This window comes from Mustela lutreola, chromosome 2 (assembly GCF_030435805.1).
Source record: "Mustela lutreola isolate mMusLut2 chromosome 2, mMusLut2.pri, whole genome shotgun sequence".
Classification (NCBI taxonomy): Eukaryota; Metazoa; Chordata; class Mammalia; order Carnivora; family Mustelidae; genus Mustela; species Mustela lutreola.
The window spans coordinates 150,532,252-150,551,161 of NC_081291.1; the positions used below are offsets into that span (position 1 = coordinate 150,532,252).

The window sequence follows — 18,910 nt, forward strand, 5'->3', positions numbered from 1 at the left end:
GTCTAGCGGAGGGGCCGTCAGGAATATTTGAGGCGGGAGTGGGAGACTTCTCTTGTGGCTTGTCTGATATAGTCGGAGTGGGCGTCCCAGAAGGGAGTTTGGTTGCCTCGGATTGGGAAGGGGGAGGGGTGCAAGATTTCGGGGGGCAAGGTGACTCCTTAAGCCCCTTTGGGGGTCTGGGTGGAAAGCAACTCTTTAGTGCCGCCAGAGTAGGATATGTACCCAAAGGGGTATCTCCCCCCTGTTTATGTGGGCTTTATGGATTAGCTGTTCAATACAATCCCACGTGTCCCAATCAAAAAGGTTACCTTCCGGAAGCCAAGGAGCCACCTTAACAAAGGCCTCCCATGTCTTAAGGGCTTGGGAATCGGTGAGGGAAAGACCGCGGCTTCTCAAAAGGAAACGCAGGGATTCGAGGGCAGGGTCACTTTTGGAAGATGACTGCCCCATAATTTATGGGGGTACACTCACCTGAAGACCGATTGGCCCGTCAGCGAGAAGAACGAGGAGAGGGTCCTCACACGGGGCACCAGTTGTCGGACTCCGGTAGGTTTTGCGGGCCGACAGGCATGAAGAGAGCGTCCGGGCCAGCCGGTAGCTCCCCTTGGGGCTGAGCGGGATGGCAAGTGTCACGAGTCCAGGCGCATTAACGAACCACACCAGACTCGGGGGATCTGTCGAAGCAGGATCTCACTTTATTGAGCGGGGTTGCAGCTTATATTGGGTAGGGGATGGGAAATGAGGTGAGCGGGGAGAGAGCCTATGGGGTTTGGTTACGTAGTCAGTAACTGGGTAGGGTGTGTTGGGCGAGAGGAGGAAATATCAGAGATATGCGGAACCGAAACCGCCACGTTGGCGCCAATACTGCCACGGTGGCTCCTTTTCTAGCCGGAAGAGAAGGCAGGCCAGCGCCATCTTTGCTGTGCCCAACATAAATGGTGTTGGGAAAATTGGACAGCCACATGCAGAAAAATGAAATTGGACCATTTCCTTACACTACACACAAAAATAGACTCAAAATGGATGAAGGACCTCAATGTGAGAAAGGAATCCATCAAAATCCTTGAGGAGAACATAGGCAGCAACCTCTTCGACCTCAGCCGCAGTAACATCTTCCTAGGAACATCGCCAAAGGCAAGAGAAGCAAGGGGAAAAATGAACTACTGGGATTTTATCAAGATCAAAAGCTTTTGCACAGCAAAGGAAACAGTTAACAAAACCAAAAGACAACTGACAGAATGGGAGAAGATATTTGCAAACAACATATCAGATAAAGGACTAGTGTCCAGAATCTATAAAGAACTTAGCAAACTCAACACCCAAAGAACAAATAATCCAATCAAGAAATGGGCAGAGGACATGAACAGACATTTCTGCAAAGAAGACATCCAGATGGCCAACAGACACATGAAAAAGTGCTCCATATCACTCGGCATCAGGGAAATACAAATCAAAACCACAATGAGATATCACCTCACACCAGTCAGAATGGCTAAAATCAACAAGTCAGGAAATGACAGATGCTGGCGAGGATGCGGAGAAAGGGGAACCCTCCTACACTGTTGGTGGGAATGCAAGCTGGTGCAACCACTCTGGAAAACAGCATGGAGGTTCCTCAAAATGTTGAAAATAGAACTGCCCTATGACCCAGCAATTACACTACTGGGTATTTACCCTAAAGATACAAACGTAGTGATCTGAAGGGGCACGTGCACCCAAATGTTTATAGCAGCAATGTCCACAATAGCCAAACTATGGAAAGAACCTAGATGTCCATCAACAGATGAATGGATCAAGAAGATGTGGTATATATACACAATGGAATACTATGCAGCCATCAAAAGAAATGAAATTTTGCCATTTGTGACAACGTGGATGGAACTAGAGCATATCATGCTTAGCGAAATAAGTCAGTCGGAGAAAGACAACTATCATATGATCTCCCTGATATGAGGAAGTGGTGATGCAACATGGGGGCTTAAGTGGGTAGGAGAAGAATCAATGAAACAAGATGGGACTGGGAGGGAGACAAACCATAAGTGACTCTTAATCTCACAAAACAAACTGAGGGTTGCTGGGGGGAGGGGGGTTGGGAGAAGGGGGTTGGGGTTATGGACATTTGGGAGGGTATGTACTTTGGTGAGTGCTGTGAAGTGTGTAAACCTGGCGATTCACAGACCTGTACTCCTGGGGATAAAAATATATTATATGTTTATTAAAAAAAAATAGCTAGCTTGGGGCGCCTGGGTGGCTCAGTGGGTTAAGCCGCTGCCTTCGGCTCAGGTCATGATCTCAGGGTCCTGGGATCGAGTCCCACATTGGGCTCTCTGCTCAGCAGGGAGCCTGCTTCCTCCTCTCTCTCTCTGCCTGCCTCTCTGCCTACTTGTAATCTCTCTCTGTCAAATAAATAAATAAAATCTTTAAAAAAAATAGCTAGCTTGTTATATTTTGCATTGTCATAGTACACACATGTACACTACATTCCACAGTACATTTTTAGGTCATTTTAACAATAAATTTAAAAAGTCCTGTTCCTTGGTTGTTTCATTTTTCTATTGGGTATCCTAGAGCAGCAGTCTTCTGATTCATTAGTTTACTACAAAATTCTGACATTTTACTGAAGGTGAGTTTTTATGCCTTATTCTTTATTCAGTCAGTATTAAATGCCTGATTTTTTTTTTAAACCAGTGATTTCCACAATTACAAAAAGGCATAAATACTAGTGAAAAAGAGCTCCATACATACACCTTTTGTTTGTTATTATTTGAAAGCTGTGATTGAAAAATTGTTCTTTTTAAGGTACTTTGTTGCTATTAGGATGAGAAGCTTGGACCCTTTCTGTGTGTTATGTATTGAATATTTCTATCTCCCCAAATTCATCTGTTGAAATCTAAGCCCCAAAGTGACAATTACATTCAATATTTTCATACATTTGAGGTGGGGGTCTTTGGAGATAATTAGGTCATGAGGGTGGATCCCTCATAAATAGGATTAACAAAAGAGTTTGCTAGTCCTCTTTATGGCATGTGTGGAAAACTGGCAATTTGCAACTCAGAAGAAGGCTATCATGAGAACTACCTGACCATGCTGGCAATCTTGGACTTCCTACCTCCAGAACTGTGAGAAATAGATTTCTGTTGTTTATAAGCCAACTAGTCTATGGTACTTTGCTATAGCAGCCCAAACTAAGACACTGCTTTTTACTAGGTTATACAATCAGGATTATAACTGAAATCCAAAGAGATAAATTGTTTTGTAGAATTAAAGGAAGCAAACCAGGGTTGAAAAAATGGAGATCAGAATTTGAGATGATGCAAAGAGAAAATCAGAGAAATATGTGTAAACATGTCTCTATCTATCTATCATCTATTTATATGTTTGGATATACAAATACATAAATTGAAATATATATGATATTTATATAACAACAAATATTAAATTCAATATATAATTGATGGCTGCATATTCCTAGTATTGTGGATTGAATTGTGTGACCCCCAAAAATATGTTGAAGTCCTAACCACCAGTACTTGTGAAGTACTTACTCAGAAGATTTACTTTCAAGTACTTACTTGCAGACTAATCAAGTGAAAATGAAGTCACTGGGGTAAGCCCATAATCTGTTTTGACGGATACTCTCATAAAAGGAAAAGAGAGAGACAGAGGAGGATGTTCTCTTTAAATGTGATACTTTATTACAGTACCCCTGGAACATTATTACACTTAGCTATCAAATATCTGAAAAAGAAAACCAAGTTCATGTTGTTGTTTACTTAAAAGTGTGAAAGTTCAGTTTGATAACACTTTTTGTTCCAAATGCATACCAAAAATGGGTAAAATATAAAATAACATGGCCTTCTCAGACACAAAGTCAACATATTTTTGGCCAGAAATGGAAAAATTTTTTAAAAAGATTTTATTTATTTATTTGACAGACAGAGATCACACTGCAGAGAAGCAGGCAGAGAGAGAGGAAGGGAAGCAGGACCCCTGCTGAGCAGAGAGCCCGACACGGGACTTGATCCCAGGACCCTGAGATCATGACCTGAGCCGAAGGCAGCGGGCTTAACCCCTTGAGCAGCCCAGGTGCTCAAAAAATGCAGAATTGTTAGGAGAGCACCTGGTAGGGTCTTCCTGACTTGAGGTACAGATAGGCAAAAGTTTCTAGAACCTAAAGTACACCCTCAAGAAAGGGAACTACAGTGAGGTTTGCTACTTAAAGTCTAGAGCTGCTTATGGCTCCTGCTGAGAAACAAGACAAATATAGTCACAGTCTCATGATCAGAAGACAAGCAAAGCCACCCAAAAAACCACTACGTTGAAAACTTCTTTAACAAATTCCCAAACTCAGGGTTGATAAAAACTCACAAGAAAACTATACATGGAAAAGAATTTCACCAATCTGACCAAAGTCATATGTCAAAAACCTACAAGAAAATGAAGATTTCTATTAAGTCAGGGACAAGAAAAGGATACTTACTTTGATGGCTTGTATTCAACAGTAAAACCTAGCTAACAGTAAATGCAGTGATTGAAAATAATCATAGGGAGAAGAAAAGGAAAGGAGTAAAAGAAATAATAATTATTATAGGAAAAGAGATAAAACTTGCATCATTTGTCAATTACATGATCACCTAAATGGAGAACTGAAGAGAATCTATAGACAAATTAGTAGAATAAACAGCATACAGTAGTTAATATCATTCCTAAAAATGAATATATTAATATTAACTAAAACAAATCAATCAATATAAAAGATCATTTGAAGAAGAAAAAGTTGTATGGTATAAGACAGACAGAGTAAAATTAGCAGAGATCATGAAAAAAGACCCGAATAAATGAAAAGTTATACTTATGTTTATTTTGGGGAAGGAAGATGATGCACCCCAATTAATCTCTAAGCCTAATGTAATTTCAGTAATATTCTTCTTTGTTTTTTTCCATGGAATTTGAAAAGTACAATTGCCAAAGCACATGGCCAAGAATAACTAAGACAATTTGAAGAACTGGGATAGTATATTTAACCTACGAGATATCAGGAATTTTAATAAGTGAACAAAAACGATGTTGGTACAGGACAAATAAATAGACCAATGGAATATAAGGATCCTAGAAATTCACACACTCATATATGACAATAATAGATGAGAGATAAGACATTGCAAGTGAATGGAGGAAAAAACAGTAAAAGGTAGTAGAATACTCCCCAAATACAAATACATCCACTTTGGCATCAGGATTATTAAGAAGCAAATACACCACTTTGGCATCAGGATTATTAAGAAGCAGATATAAGAAAAGTTCCCCACCCTCCCCACATTTGCTTAAAAGCAGGACATAAATTTGTAAAGATGTCTCTCTTCTCCTGTCTACCAGGAAGGATAGAGGTTAATCACTAGAGACAGTTCTAGACCCTCCCCAGCCCAGACACATTTTACTAACCAGCCCTTACTTACAATTATTTCTCCATATTTTTGCCTTCCCACAATTTGCCACTCCTAAAGCTCAAAGTCCTTTTCCTGTGTCTTGTCACTTCTCTGCAAAATGATTGTTCTTTACTAAGAGGCTATCATGCCTTTCAGTTAGTCATCTCTGAGTACTCCCATGTGTATGTGTGATGCATGTTAATAAACTTCTTTTTGTTTTCCTCTTGTTAATCTGCCTTTTACCAATCTAATTTAAAGGGCCTCAGTTGGAAAACCTAAGATGAGTAAAAGAAAAAGATTTTTTTCCTCCTCTGCAATGGGATATTAGATAAACAATATTGTGGTGGTGATGGATAATCGTTTATCCATGTGCAAAATTAAATTCGATTCTTGAAAACATTTCAAGGCAAATATAACATAATATCTTTTTGACCTTTGGGTCAGGAAGGAGACATGAAAAGCATAAATCATAAAAGAAAATTCTGATATATTTGCTATGTTATAACTAAAACATTTTGCATAAAAAGAAACTATAAACAAACAAACAAAAAAAACTAGTCACAGACTGAAAGAAGATATTTGCAGAGCATGAATGACAAGCAGAAGTACAACTTCCCAATGAAAATATGCAAAGCGTATGAATAGGTCATTCACAGGAGAAAAAAATTAAAGTGGCCAATAAATGAATGAAGATGCTCGATTTCACTAGCAATCAGGGAAATGCAAATTAAAACCATAAGAGAATCTCACCAAAGAAAATATACAGATGGCAGATAAGTATATGAAAAGATGCTCAACATCACTCATCATCAGGAAAATGCAAATTAAAACAATGAGATACCACTGCACGCCTTTAGAATGGACAAAATTCAGAACACAATACCAAATGCTGGAAAGATTGTGGTATAGCAGGAAATCTCGTGTACTCCTAGTGAGATGCAAAATTATTCAGCCACTTTGGAGGATAGTTCGGTTGTGAATGACAAAACTAAATATACACTTACCATATGATCCAGAAATCACACTCCCTGGTGTTTACCCAAAGGAGCTGAAAACTCAAGCCCACACAAAATCTTGAACATGAATGTTTATAGCAGCTTTACTTAAAAATGCCAAAACTTGGAAGAAACTTGATGTTGTGATTTAGTGTAAGAAATATCAGTTTGGTTTTTGTCCCCATTCCTGGCACAGAGCTCCTGAAATCCCTATAAATACTCAGAGTCTCTTTTCTTATAATGAGAGGACTCTGGGTGGGTTATTCAGATTCAGATGGCTCTGAAATAGGTACTGGTCATCAGAAAAACCAAGGCTTAGTCAGAAGCCCAGAATTTTCAGCCTAAGCACCCCATTCTCCAGAGAGGGGATAGGAGCTAGAAATGGAGTTAAAGATTGGTCACACCTGCATGATGAAGCCTCCATAAAAATCCCAAACACATACGGTTCAGAGAGCTTCCAAGTGGGTGAATACATCCACATACCAGAGGATGATGCACTCCAACTCTCCAATGGCAGAAACCCCAGAAGACCCCTCCCAGACCTCACCTATATAATCTCTTCATATGGCTGTTCATGTGTATCCTTTAAAGAAATGGCGAATACAAGTGTTTCCTGAAGTTCTGTGAGCTGCTCCAACAAATAATTGAATCCAAGCAGAAGGAAACCGTAGGAACCTTTGATGTGTAGCCAAGTTGGATAGCAGTTGTATGAACTTGAGAACCTACTACTTCTGATGAGCATCTGAAGTAGGGGCAGCCTCAAGGGACTGAGCTGTTAAGTGTCAGAACTGAGTTAAATTGTAGCACACCCAGCTGGTGTCACAGAGATTTGCTTGGTGTGAGAAAACCCACACATATTTGGTGATCAGAAGTATCAATAGAGTGTCCATAATGTAAGAATAAAGGAAAGACATGCAGGAAGAAGATTAAAGTTTTTCTACACATGAGCAAGATGTCCTTCAGAAGGTAAATGAAAAAATAATTTGTGGCATATCAGTACAACAGAATATTATTCAGTGCTAAAAAGAAATAAGCTAGCAGGACATGAAAAAACATGGAGGAAATTTGAATACATATTACTAAGTGAAAGAAGCCAGTCTAAAAGTCTACACTGTGTGATTCCAGCTGTATGACATTCTGGAAAAGGCAGAATTACGGAGATGGTAAAAAGATCAGTAATTGCCTGGGGTTGGTAGGTGGCTGAGGAAGAGAGGGATAAATAAGCAGAACACAGAGGACTTTTAGGCCAGTGCAAATAATAATGATGAATACATGTCACTATACATTTGTTTAAACCCACAGAATGTACTGAAACATCAAGAGTGAACCCTAATGTAAATTATAGACTTAGATTGTCAATGTTGTCAATTGGTGTCAATATATGTTCACAGAATAAAATAAATATACCACTTGAGGTTTATGTTGATAATGGGTGAAGCTGTGCATGTATAGGAAATCTCTCTAAACCTTCCTTTCAATTTTGCCAATTTAGCTGTGAATAATATATATATAAGAACTTCCTGCACCTGTCACTGGCAAAAAATGAAACAGAAAAAGCAAAATGCCTGACAATGACAAGTACTAGAGAGACAGAAAGTCTTAGATACTCCTAGTAGAAATATCAAATAGTCCAAATCTTTAGAGATCAGTTAGGTAATACACAGTAAAGCTGATGTATCTCATGACACAGAAATAATAACTCTCACTGTATACCATGGAGAAACTCTTGTATGAATTAATAAAGAAGCATGTACAAGAATTATCATTGTAGGGGCCGCTGGGTGGTTCAGTGGGTTAAAGCCTCTGCTTTCAGCTCAGGTCATGGGATCCTGGGATACTGGGATCAAGCCCCCCATTGGGCTCTCTGCTCAGCAGGAAGCCTGTTTCCTCTTCTCTCTCTGCCTGCCTCTACCTACTTGTGACCTCTCTCTGTGTGTCAAGTAAATAAATAAAATCTTTAAAAAAAAAGGAATTGTCATTGTAGCATAATTCATAATGGCAAAAACCAGAACAAAGTAAAATACACTAATTGGGTAAATAGATAAATATTACACATCCATCTAACAGAATAATGTATGGATTTTAAAATAAGCAAGGTGTATAAGTATGTGTGTATGTGTGTGTGTATGCCAACATGAATACATTTTAAAAAATTAAGTTAAAAAATTATAGAATGTGAAAAATTATGTAATATTTATATAAATTTAATAATCCTCCAGTGTGTTATATAATAAAAAATAATGTTTTGGTACTACAAGATAAAATACAGAGAACCAAAATTAGAATTTTTAAAAGCATCATTAATTTACTTTTAGGAAATCATTTACAGTTACCATTTATCAGAAGGGAGATAAAATCTTATTAATTAAATGAGCAAAATAAGGAAGAACACAAATACAATGAAAGATAGAAATCTACAAATAATTCAAACCAGTTTTTCCAAATTCTCTCTAATGAGTTTGTTAGAATTGCTAAGACACAGCATAGCATCTTTTGAGTTTCTTTTTACTTTGTCTACCCACCATTCAAAAGGAGCTAATTAGCAGTAAAATGACCAAAACTCAGGAGCCAGAGGGAATGAAAGACCAAAAAAATCCCTATGTAATTTACAATCTAGATAATCAACTCTCAACTAATCAGAATTTGACTTTAATAAATGCCAGTTCATACAATAAAATTAAATCAAATATGGAAAACTGCTCTGGGGCTGTTCTTTGTAATCAGTTTGGCCTCTTTGAGTGTCAGACATCACCACCACTGTCATTATCAGAACTTGGAACAGGAACTTAGCTGTTATTTGCCTATCTTCCAACTTTTCAATACAATAAGTACATATTTTATCCATTTTTATGATTTCAATGTGGGTACCTGTTTTAGGACACTGTAATTACTGTTTTTCACTCAATACAGGAGTTTTTTTGTTTTTTTGTTTTTTTTTTTTTAAGATTTTATTTATTTATATGACAGAGAGAAATCACAAGCAGGCAGAGAGGCAGGCAGAGAGAGAGAGGAGGAAGCAGGCTCCCCGCTGAGCAGAGAGCCCGATGCGGGGCTCGATCCCAGGACCCTGAGATCATGACCTGAGCCGAAGGCAGCAGCTTAACCCACTGAGCCACCCAGGCGCCCCTCAATACAGGAGTTTTATATGTGTTTGGCTTTTTTTGTTTTTTTTTAAGAATCCTAGGAGAACACTTATTAAAAAAAAAAAAATCCGTTTCTTAGTGCCCCCAACAAAATGTAGCAAAATAAGTCAATTTTTTTTCTTTATTATCTTCTCCAATTATTTTATAAAGAAACTTTGGAAAGAAGTATATTAATCATTGAATATTTAAAGCAGAGTTTTCTATAGAAAATAATAAAGAATCCTACTAAAAAAATCACCTATTATTGTTGATAAAACCCCAAACTGTATTTCTACACAGAATGTGCATTTCATAGGAGAAATTGAATTTATATTGAGGTGGTTTTGAGTATTTACAAGGAAGCAGCTCACATATGATAATAGATTTATGTATGAAAATTAAGTAGCACTTTATAGTTCTAAAAATGCTTTCACAATTTATTATGTCACTGTGGTCTTAAAGTAATTATGTAAGGTTACAAATGCTCTGTGTCCATTTTATAAATGAGGATATTGAGGTCTCAAAAGGCTATCTGACTTGATAAGATCATCTAACTAGTGGGTAGCAGAGTCCATTCAAATTTAGGTCTTCTGATTCTAAATGCAGGGCTTCTTTTATATGTTTGGATGCTTTGATAGGAAGCGTATACAGAAATCTTGGCATTACATATTAATATTTTTAAATGTCTTTGATTATCTTACCACTATATTCCGGAAAGAAGAACTGGAGTAAGTATTATCATACTGCAGAATTTGAGAGGAAATTAAGAAGATAGTGCCTGTAGAAAGTTCTAGAACATAGTAAAAGTGCAATAAATGTGTGGCAGGGGTACAATCCATTGCCTCACCAGTTCAGTGGGGTCTTTCAAGCTATTTCTTTTAGATTCATTCTGGTTCAGGTCTAGGATTCCCCTATATGCCCCTCCTTGAGTCTCCTCTCTTAAGGATTATACAAAAGAGTCTCAGGCTGCTCAATGTAAATTTGTTGATATTGGGGTGGGGTGGAATGTGAAGAGGGGACCCTGAGTTTCAGGGGAGAGATAAGCATCAGACCAAATGTGTGGTTTTGGAAATAGGCTGACCTTGGTTTCAGGCTGTCCCAGTTTCTTTTTTTTTCCCTCCTCAGGAGGTGGGGTACAGAATCCTTGCCCTGGCACTTCGTTCCCCCTACCCCCACACACTCTGCATAACTCTTAATTCTATTTTTCTCCTGACCATGGCATCTCTTGGTCGAGTCTTTAGGAGAAGAGGAAAAATTGTGCAAGAATCTCAATCTGTTTAGATACTGGGACTAGGGAATTTTGAGCATGGTAACAACTAATAATAGTGAACATTTGATGTTTACTATGTGACAAGTGCTATTCTAAGCAATCTATGCATATAATCTCACTTATACAACAACCCTATTTTGTATATGAGGAAACTGAGCCACATAGAGGTTAGATAACTCGCTTGAAAGTAATTGATTATCAACTTACAAAGCTGGCATTTGAACTTAAAGTCTGGTTCAAGAGTCCGCACTCAAGCACTTAGCCATGCTCCTTTCAATAGGACAGCTTAAGGGGAAACCCTGGCAAGACCTTCCAATCTAGCTGTTGGGAGTGGTGAGGAGGTGGTTCAAAGATGCTTTCAGGGTGAAAATGAAGGAGTCTCTGAGGACAGAATGGGAGAAAGCATATCAGTTAATGCCTCAACATAGTATCTTTCCACAAATGAATATTGACAAAATAGACCATACGGAGAATAATCTCTCATACTAGATGTGCTGCTTCTATTAGTTTATCAAGCAGGTGAATAAATCTTTTTCATATTATAATTTTTAAGAACTTTGTATTTAAACCACATGTGATTTTTCCATCTTGGAGTATTTGAACAACAAGTTCTCTAATTTAATGTCAAAATCAACTAATAGATTTTAGAAAAATAGTCACATCTTGATTGATCTCATTTGAATAGTATATTAGCTCTTGTGAGCACTCAGCTTCAGAGTACAGCTTTCCCCCTTCTCTTTTACGTGATATCCCAACAGCCATTTAAGAATATTGATTTTTATTTTGGGGGGGATAAATATTCAATTAACTCTGGTTCTTTCTGTTAAATATTTTCCAATTTTTGAAACATTAACTTGCAATTATGTGTGAAGCTAGATATTCTTTCTGAGCTAAATTTTAAACTCTCAGTTGAATTTTATATTATACTCCTGTGATAGGCTATGAATTTTAAAGTATCCTAGAGATAGCACATAAATCAATTTGGTAATAGTCTATTACTTTTGGGATAATTGCATTACTGTTTTGGTGTCAAGAGTTGTCCTGATGAGCGAGAGTCATCTTGTTAGTCATCTATATATTTCAAGCATTAGTAAATGAATGACACAGTGTGGAGTGTAAATTAGAAATGGATGAATTGGTTGCACCAAATTAGTATTCCACTTTTACTACTCTGGCATATGAAATGGTATTTCATAATTCAGAGTCACTCTTCAGAACACTTCTCCATGCCACTTTTGCTTACCACTTTTATTCCTTTAAATGATTATTGAATATTGATTTTTCAAAGAGGAAACTATAGCATGCTCCTTGAAGTCATTTTTATGTCTTATTTGCCTTCTCAAGACTTCCTCCTTGTTGATATTTTAAGATTGTTTCTTCTTTTTTTCCAAGCTCAAGTTTACTCATACATGCTTAGGCAAGGGAATCTCAGTTATTATACTTCAGACAGTGAGAGTGAACAAGTTTTGCAATGTACCCCTGAATAAATGCAACTTGAAATTTTAAAGCAGTTTTTTGATTATATGTGACTATATATAAATACATTATTATTTTATTTATTATCCTCCTATTTAAACAAACTAAATACATACTAGTCATGCTATTCAATATAAACGTGCAGCAAGTTGTCACTTAAATAACATACTCCCGCTGACCTATAAAGTGTGACTTGATTAATTAAAAAATGCTTGCATTTTTGAGTCAATTTATGTAAAGAAATATCTTTATTATAAAAGATTAATCTGATACTAACACTTTCTGATAATTTGGGTTTATAGGGAAAACTTTGAGGTATATTGTTGGAATAGAGATAATATGATACTAAAGTGAATATTACTAAGATGTTGATTAAAAATTAGTGTTATAATATTAGTATTCATCCAAATGTTAGCCCATTCATTTCAAGATAGACTCAGTTTTTGGGGGCTTATTAATATTTAGTGTACTTTAAAATTTACTCCATGTTCACCTTGAGCTCACAGTTTATAAACAAGTACACAGTAGAAAAGTAATGAGATAAATTCTGATGTCTACATATTATTTTAGAAATTGTAACATAAATGAGAACTTCTATAGAATGTTTCATGTATTGAATGAAGCAAATTTCCCCCCATCTTGGGAGAGTGATGTCATATCAGGGCATTTCATACAGTGTATTGTGGCAGGACTGGAGGCAGTTCCCTAAAAGAAAACAACTGTGGCTAAAACCCCAAAGGATGAACTGGTGCCCTAAAGTATCTTTTTTATATTTCTAATTGCAACAATTCTGTGGGTGAAGGGAACAACACACAAAGTGATAAGAAGGGAAACTTGAAGTACTTACGTTTCTAAAAACATCATTTAATAAATTATAAGAAGACTAAAAGGAAGTCAAGCAACTGAGTGAGGAAGCATGGGTTATTCCCCGGATGGCCCTTAAAAGATGGGGAGGAGAGAAAGCCAAGTGTTGACTGTGGATAAAATATTTACAAAACAAACCCCATAGGCAATAGTAATTGAAGATTTTATATTTTGACTTATTCAACTTTTATGATATAATTTTTTTTTTCTCATTGAGTTTAATTAAGCTTTCCCCAGGGTCACAAGCCTTGAAAACTTTGAAAAAAACAAAGCATTTTGTTTACCAGGCGGGTTTCCACAGCCCTCTTTTAACTGAAGTATGTATTTTGTTAAAATCTTTTCCAAGGGCTGATGTTCAACATTTTAACATGCTGACTTATTTTTTAGTTTGGCAAAGAGAGTGCCTTCTGGGTGAAAATGTTTCTCTAAAGTTTTTTCACAATGCTGATATTTTTTTAATCTAGTATGAATGACATCTTCAATACCTATATTTAGGAAACATAATATTCCTGTAAATGTTTTCCACTGCAAGGTAACTAAATGTATGTGCTTAATATAGGAAAGTATTATGGAACTGTAGTTCAGATATGTAATCCAAATATATGTATATTCAAATAATTCTTTCCTTCTTTTATTTATTTCAATTATTGGTTAATTCATTTGTCCATATATTCATCCTTCCCTTTGTTCATTCATTCATTCATTCATTCATTCATGTAACAACCTGCCATGTGCTACTTATGATATTAGGAGATATTAGTAAAGGAAATAACAACAAAGGAAAGAAAGAAGGAAAGAGAAAGAAAAGAAAAGAAAGAAAGAAAGAGAGAGAGAGAAGGGAAGGAAGAGAGTTCAATGTTTCCTACATGTTTCTCTTTAGAGTGAATCCTTTCTGCTCCTACATAATATAATTTAAAAATCAGTTACCTGATGTTTTAATGGATCTAGATTGGATTTTTGGACAGACATGGAGAAGTAAAAGGAAAGGACAACACTCTCCAGCTCTTTCATTCCCCCCAGAACCCAAAAAGACCTAGAAATTCAGTGACTAGGTAAGGGTCCCCTGATTATCACTGGAAAGAAATATAGCCATAGTGGGCTACAGGAGAGCAGGTAAAAAGAGAGAAACTTTTTATTTTTTAAATAAAATAGGTCATATTATACCACCTATATAATGTACTGGAAGAGGTTACTTGGGACAAAGTGCATAGATCAAAAGGAAATTATTGGAGATCAGCATTTATGTGTTTACTTAATTTTCTTGTTAGGAAACATCACCTCCATCAAGAATGGTATCTTCCCTGTCACCTTGGTTCTGCCCAAAAGTGTTTTTTAAAAATATGGTCACCTCCATATTTATTTTAATGATATTGGTGAGTTTTATTATCAGCAACTAGGGAGATAAAAACTGGCTTAGAAAAAATAAGTCATAGAGGGCTTAATAGCTATGATGAGAAATCCGAACATGGTGATTCCACCAGTTACATGTACTTTGGGTATTTCTATACGCATCAAAATATCAAAGAATTAAAAATCATGCTAATGCTTTTTCACTGAATTAATTTTCTTTTCTCCCCCTTTATAATTTTGTGGAAATCTCAAGACCTTTTTACATGAAGTCAAAAGTATAGAATATACAGGAATAGAATCCAGTTTTCTGGGTAATTCAAAATATCTATTTGATACTATTATTTGTTAAAAGATCTCCAGTGTTCTTTTTTTTTTTTTAATATTAATTCAGCAGAGTGTCCGACTTTTGATTTTGGCTCAGGTCATGATCTTGGCTTCCTGAGATAGAGCCCTGCCTCTGGCTCTATGCTGAGTTGGGGAGTCTGCTGGAGATTCTCTCCCTCTGCCCTTCCCCCGACTCATGCTCTCTTTCTCTCAAGTAAATAAATCTTTAAATGTGTATGTAGATAGATATACATAGATATATAGATATAGACATAGATATAGACATAGATATGGATATTAACCAGTAGTTGCTAACTGGAAGTTCTGCGTATGGGAGTATACCACTTACTAAGGTGACCACAACAGTGCTGAGGATAAGATTGCTGAGTCTCACCTTCACAATTATCCATTCACATTCACATATTTGACTATATAATTCCAATTCTGTCCATTTTGTTATGGTAGAAATACAGCCCAAAGTATATTTGTTTTTGATGAATGCTTATGTTTTTTTCCTGATGTAATGAGATGGAAGTAACGGAAGTAACATGCACAGGAGTAGGTGGTAAACTGTCAGCGTAATATTCAAAAAGTTATCTATCTTGCATATACTATACATATACTAAATATAAACATATACATAAGGATATACTGACACGTATATATGTATATGTGTGTGTGGATATATACACACACACACATATATATTTGGAAAAACATTTATAAAACTGTTATCATCCCTGTTTTACCACCAATAGCAATGGCAGAAAATGTTAAATGCTTACAGTAAACTACTTGTTTTGTTCTTTATTTGAGAAAATGTTTTTTTTTTTAAAGATTTTTTAATTTATTTGACAGAGAGAGACCACAAATAGGCAGAGAGGCAAGCAGAGAGAGTAAGAGAGAGGGAGGGAGGAGGAAGCAGGCTCACTGACCAGCAGAGAGCCCAAAGCAGGACTCGATCCCAGGACCCTGAGATCATGACCTGACCTGAGCTGAAGGCAGAGGCCTAACCCACTGAGCCACCCAGGCAGCCCCGAGCAAAATGTTTTTAGGCAGTTTCCTATTCTCACTCCTCCCCTAATGTCAATGTCTTTTCATTTAAAAAAAGAAAGTCCTCTGCTGTTCAAAGTATATGTTAATCTCTGGACAAAGGTAGTTCCTTGGGAAACATGAGTTTCAACACATTGACCTTGTCTTAAGAATTAACACCAGAGATTAATTTTTTATACACACACACACAAAATCACAGACACACACATGTAACAGAAACAGCTGTATGTGAAATATACATATATTTTACACAAGCATCCCCTATTGTTCTGACACTCCCGACATATCCAATAACTTCCTCATTGGACACTGAAAATAAAGTACTATAAATCAAACAACATATACTTGAGACTTGATTTCTTTTTCTTCTTGTGAGACAGCCAGCCTCCCTCCATGGAAGCTGTTCTAAGGTCTTGTACTATAGCTCTGTTGAAAAATTGCGCTGGCTCGCCAAATATCTTAATGACTTTTCTCTCAGCAGTTGGTAATGGTAAAATGTTATTCTAGTAACCATAATGTCTCTCATAAAACAATTGCATACAATATGTACTGTACTTCTATTTTAGTGAGCTCTTCTGTCAGAATAGCAGTGCCAGTAACCATTTAGCATTTCATAGCAAAGTGCTTACCAGTCCTTCAAGTGTAATATTGCAGAAAGAGTGAAGAAATGCGTGATTAAAAACATTCACTGAGAGTGGACCATTTAACGCAACCCGATGCTGCAAAATAAACCAGCCTTCACATATGTAGGCGCTCATCATATAAATGACAGTTCTATGTGGTCATTTAATTTTACGATCTCAATTCTCGCATATATTGCTCACATAAATATAGTGTTCTCTTGCAGGGAGGTCTGCTGGGTGTTATAAAATCAGTGAGACCTCAATGGGTTCAAATGGACATCTTTTATAATTATTGCTATAAAATTTCTTGACAATGCATTTTGTTGTCCAATGGCTAAAGAAAATGATTTTCCAAAAGAATGGGTTTCAACAAAGAGAGTAACAGAACCTGGGAATTTGTTCCTGTATTCACCCATATTTAAATTACCTTGGTTACTCTCACCTATTGGAGGCCTTCTTGCTCTTCGGAACCAGGTCTTACCATGTGGATTCCAGTTAGAGGTGGTCTATGTTTGAATCATTTTCTGATTTCATGAGGCAGTATGGAATATCCAAAGGAAAGGATTAATTTGCTGTGAAGTGCAATTACAATCTATTTACAGGGAACTTTTTCAAGCACTTGGAAAAATAAGGAAAGGGTAGAGAGAAGTGTTCCATAAATTCAGGATTAGAAATAGTTTGGAGAAAAGACTCATCAGCACTGGAAAATGGTTCCAATACTACTATGCATTGCTTGAAGGACTCTTACTACTTTTTCTGACTTCTTCAGTGTCATATAAAGAATTGAATATGGTAGATTTTCTCTGCAATGTATTGGGATAATTTGATTACCTCTTAGTTTTTGTATTTCCTCTAGGATAATAAATTATAATTACTATTGTTGCCTGGTGTGACAAATGTGTAATGGCATACTAATTGGATTTGGGTATTTGTTCCTATGATTGTCCTGTAAGTACTATAGCAAACTTAATTGTTTATATGACTGTTTAGAAATCCAATGTAATGTTTCCTATTTATTGTTGAAAAGGAAATGAATTGCTTAATATGTTTTTAAATGTTAAAACATTAATGAGTCACATTCGTTGAACTAGAAGGAAGGGAAGTGAGCATGAACCATGAATTTACCCTTAGGGAGAACACAGGAGTGTGGAGTAGTAGCACAGGTGGAGAAAGCATATCCTGAGGACATTTAGGTTTATTTTCCCATAGGTCATCTCTATGACCACCTGTAGGGCTCATTTGTCCTTTGCCTTTTCTTTTGGTGCTGGTCTTGCAGCAGCACTAATGTTGGGATAGATATTTCTCTCTCTCCTACTTTCACTTCTGAAGTGTGGGCATGGTTTCACCTTCACATGTGGAGGAGCGGGTAATATCAGAAGCTAAACCAATAAGGAATCACATTCCTCTCATCTCAGAGATTGGTTCCAACAGGACACATAATCAAGCTCCATTATGAAAATCTTACACCTGGGGATTTAAGATCTTTTATAAGACAACTGGGAAAACAAAATAAAACAAAAACAATAACGAAAAATAAAGCTTGTTTGGAAAATGACCTTAGAGTTGTGAGAGTGGGGAGCTCTGTTCCTCCCATCTTACCACCTAGTGGTATCATCGACACCACCATGGACGAGGAGCAGGTGCAGCTGTGCCGCAAAGAGAAGTTGAGATTTCTGTTCCACATGTATGACTCGGACAGCGACGGCCGCATCACCCTGGAAGAGTATCGAAATGTGGTGGAGGAGCTGCTCTCCGGGAACCCACACATCGAGAAGGAGTCGGCCCGCTCCATCGCTGACGGGGCCATGATGGAGGCAGCCAGCGTGTGCGTGGGGCAGATGGAGCCTGACCAGGTGTATGAGGGGATCACCTTCGACGACTTCCTGAAGATCTGGCAGGGGATAGACATCGAGACCAAGATGCACGTGCGCTTCCTTAACATGGAAACCATCGCCCTCTGCCACTGACCCGCCTGCCCCCGCCCCCCGAAGTTGGCTGTGCCCACAGCCTCCCGTGGGACCCGAGGCCGCCCGGTTCCTTCCGCCACAGCTCGTGTAAATAGCCCCCACTCCAACGCTGTCTTGTTTTCCCGAGGGTGTGGTACCTGGGACCTCGGCTGTTTTTATCTCTAATAAAAAAGAAAACGGTTGGTTTGTTAATGAAAAAAAAAAAAAAAAAAAAAAAAAAAAAAAAAAAAAGTTTCCACATGGAAAAAGAACAGAAACCAGAGGCAATGAAAGACCGGATTTTGGATCACATTTGAACCCTCCAAATAAGCTTCTCCACCAAAATAAACTTACTCCAGAAGATTTTAACTAAAGTACCTCGAGCTGAGTTTCCTGAAGTTTGCTATTGAGAGAGCCCTAAGTAATCCATGTCTTTTATTCCTTAATTTTCTTATGAAATC

The 18,910-nt window shown here is 37.2% G+C and overlaps 1 protein-coding gene across 1 annotated transcript; it reads left to right on the plus strand.

Moving 5' to 3' along the window:
- Positions 1-455: 455 nt before the first annotated feature.
- On the plus strand, positions 456-18,649 carry LOC131825604 (calcineurin B homologous protein 3-like). Its single transcript, XM_059165057.1, has 3 exons — positions 456-546; positions 2,990-3,119; positions 18,065-18,649. The coding sequence occupies exons 1-3, from the start codon at positions 456-458 to the stop codon at positions 18,468-18,470; spliced, it is 627 nt and encodes a 208-aa protein (XP_059021040.1). The 3' UTR covers positions 18,471-18,649.
- Positions 18,650-18,910: the final 261 nt, after the last annotated feature.

Excerpts from the sequence above, each read along its gene's own strand:
- LOC131825604 (XM_059165057.1), top strand. The coding sequence starts at position 456 with ATGGGGGTACACTCACCTGAAGACCGATTGGCCCGTCAGCGAGAAGAA. Across the intron at positions 547-2,989 it reads GCACCAGTTGTCGGACTCCG|GATTAACAAAAGAGTTTGCT; the intron begins GTAGGTTTTGCG and ends CCTCATAAATAG. Across the intron at positions 3,120-18,064 it reads GACTTCCTACCTCCAGAACT|AGTTGTGAGAGTGGGGAGCT; the intron begins GTGAGAAATAGA and ends AAATGACCTTAG.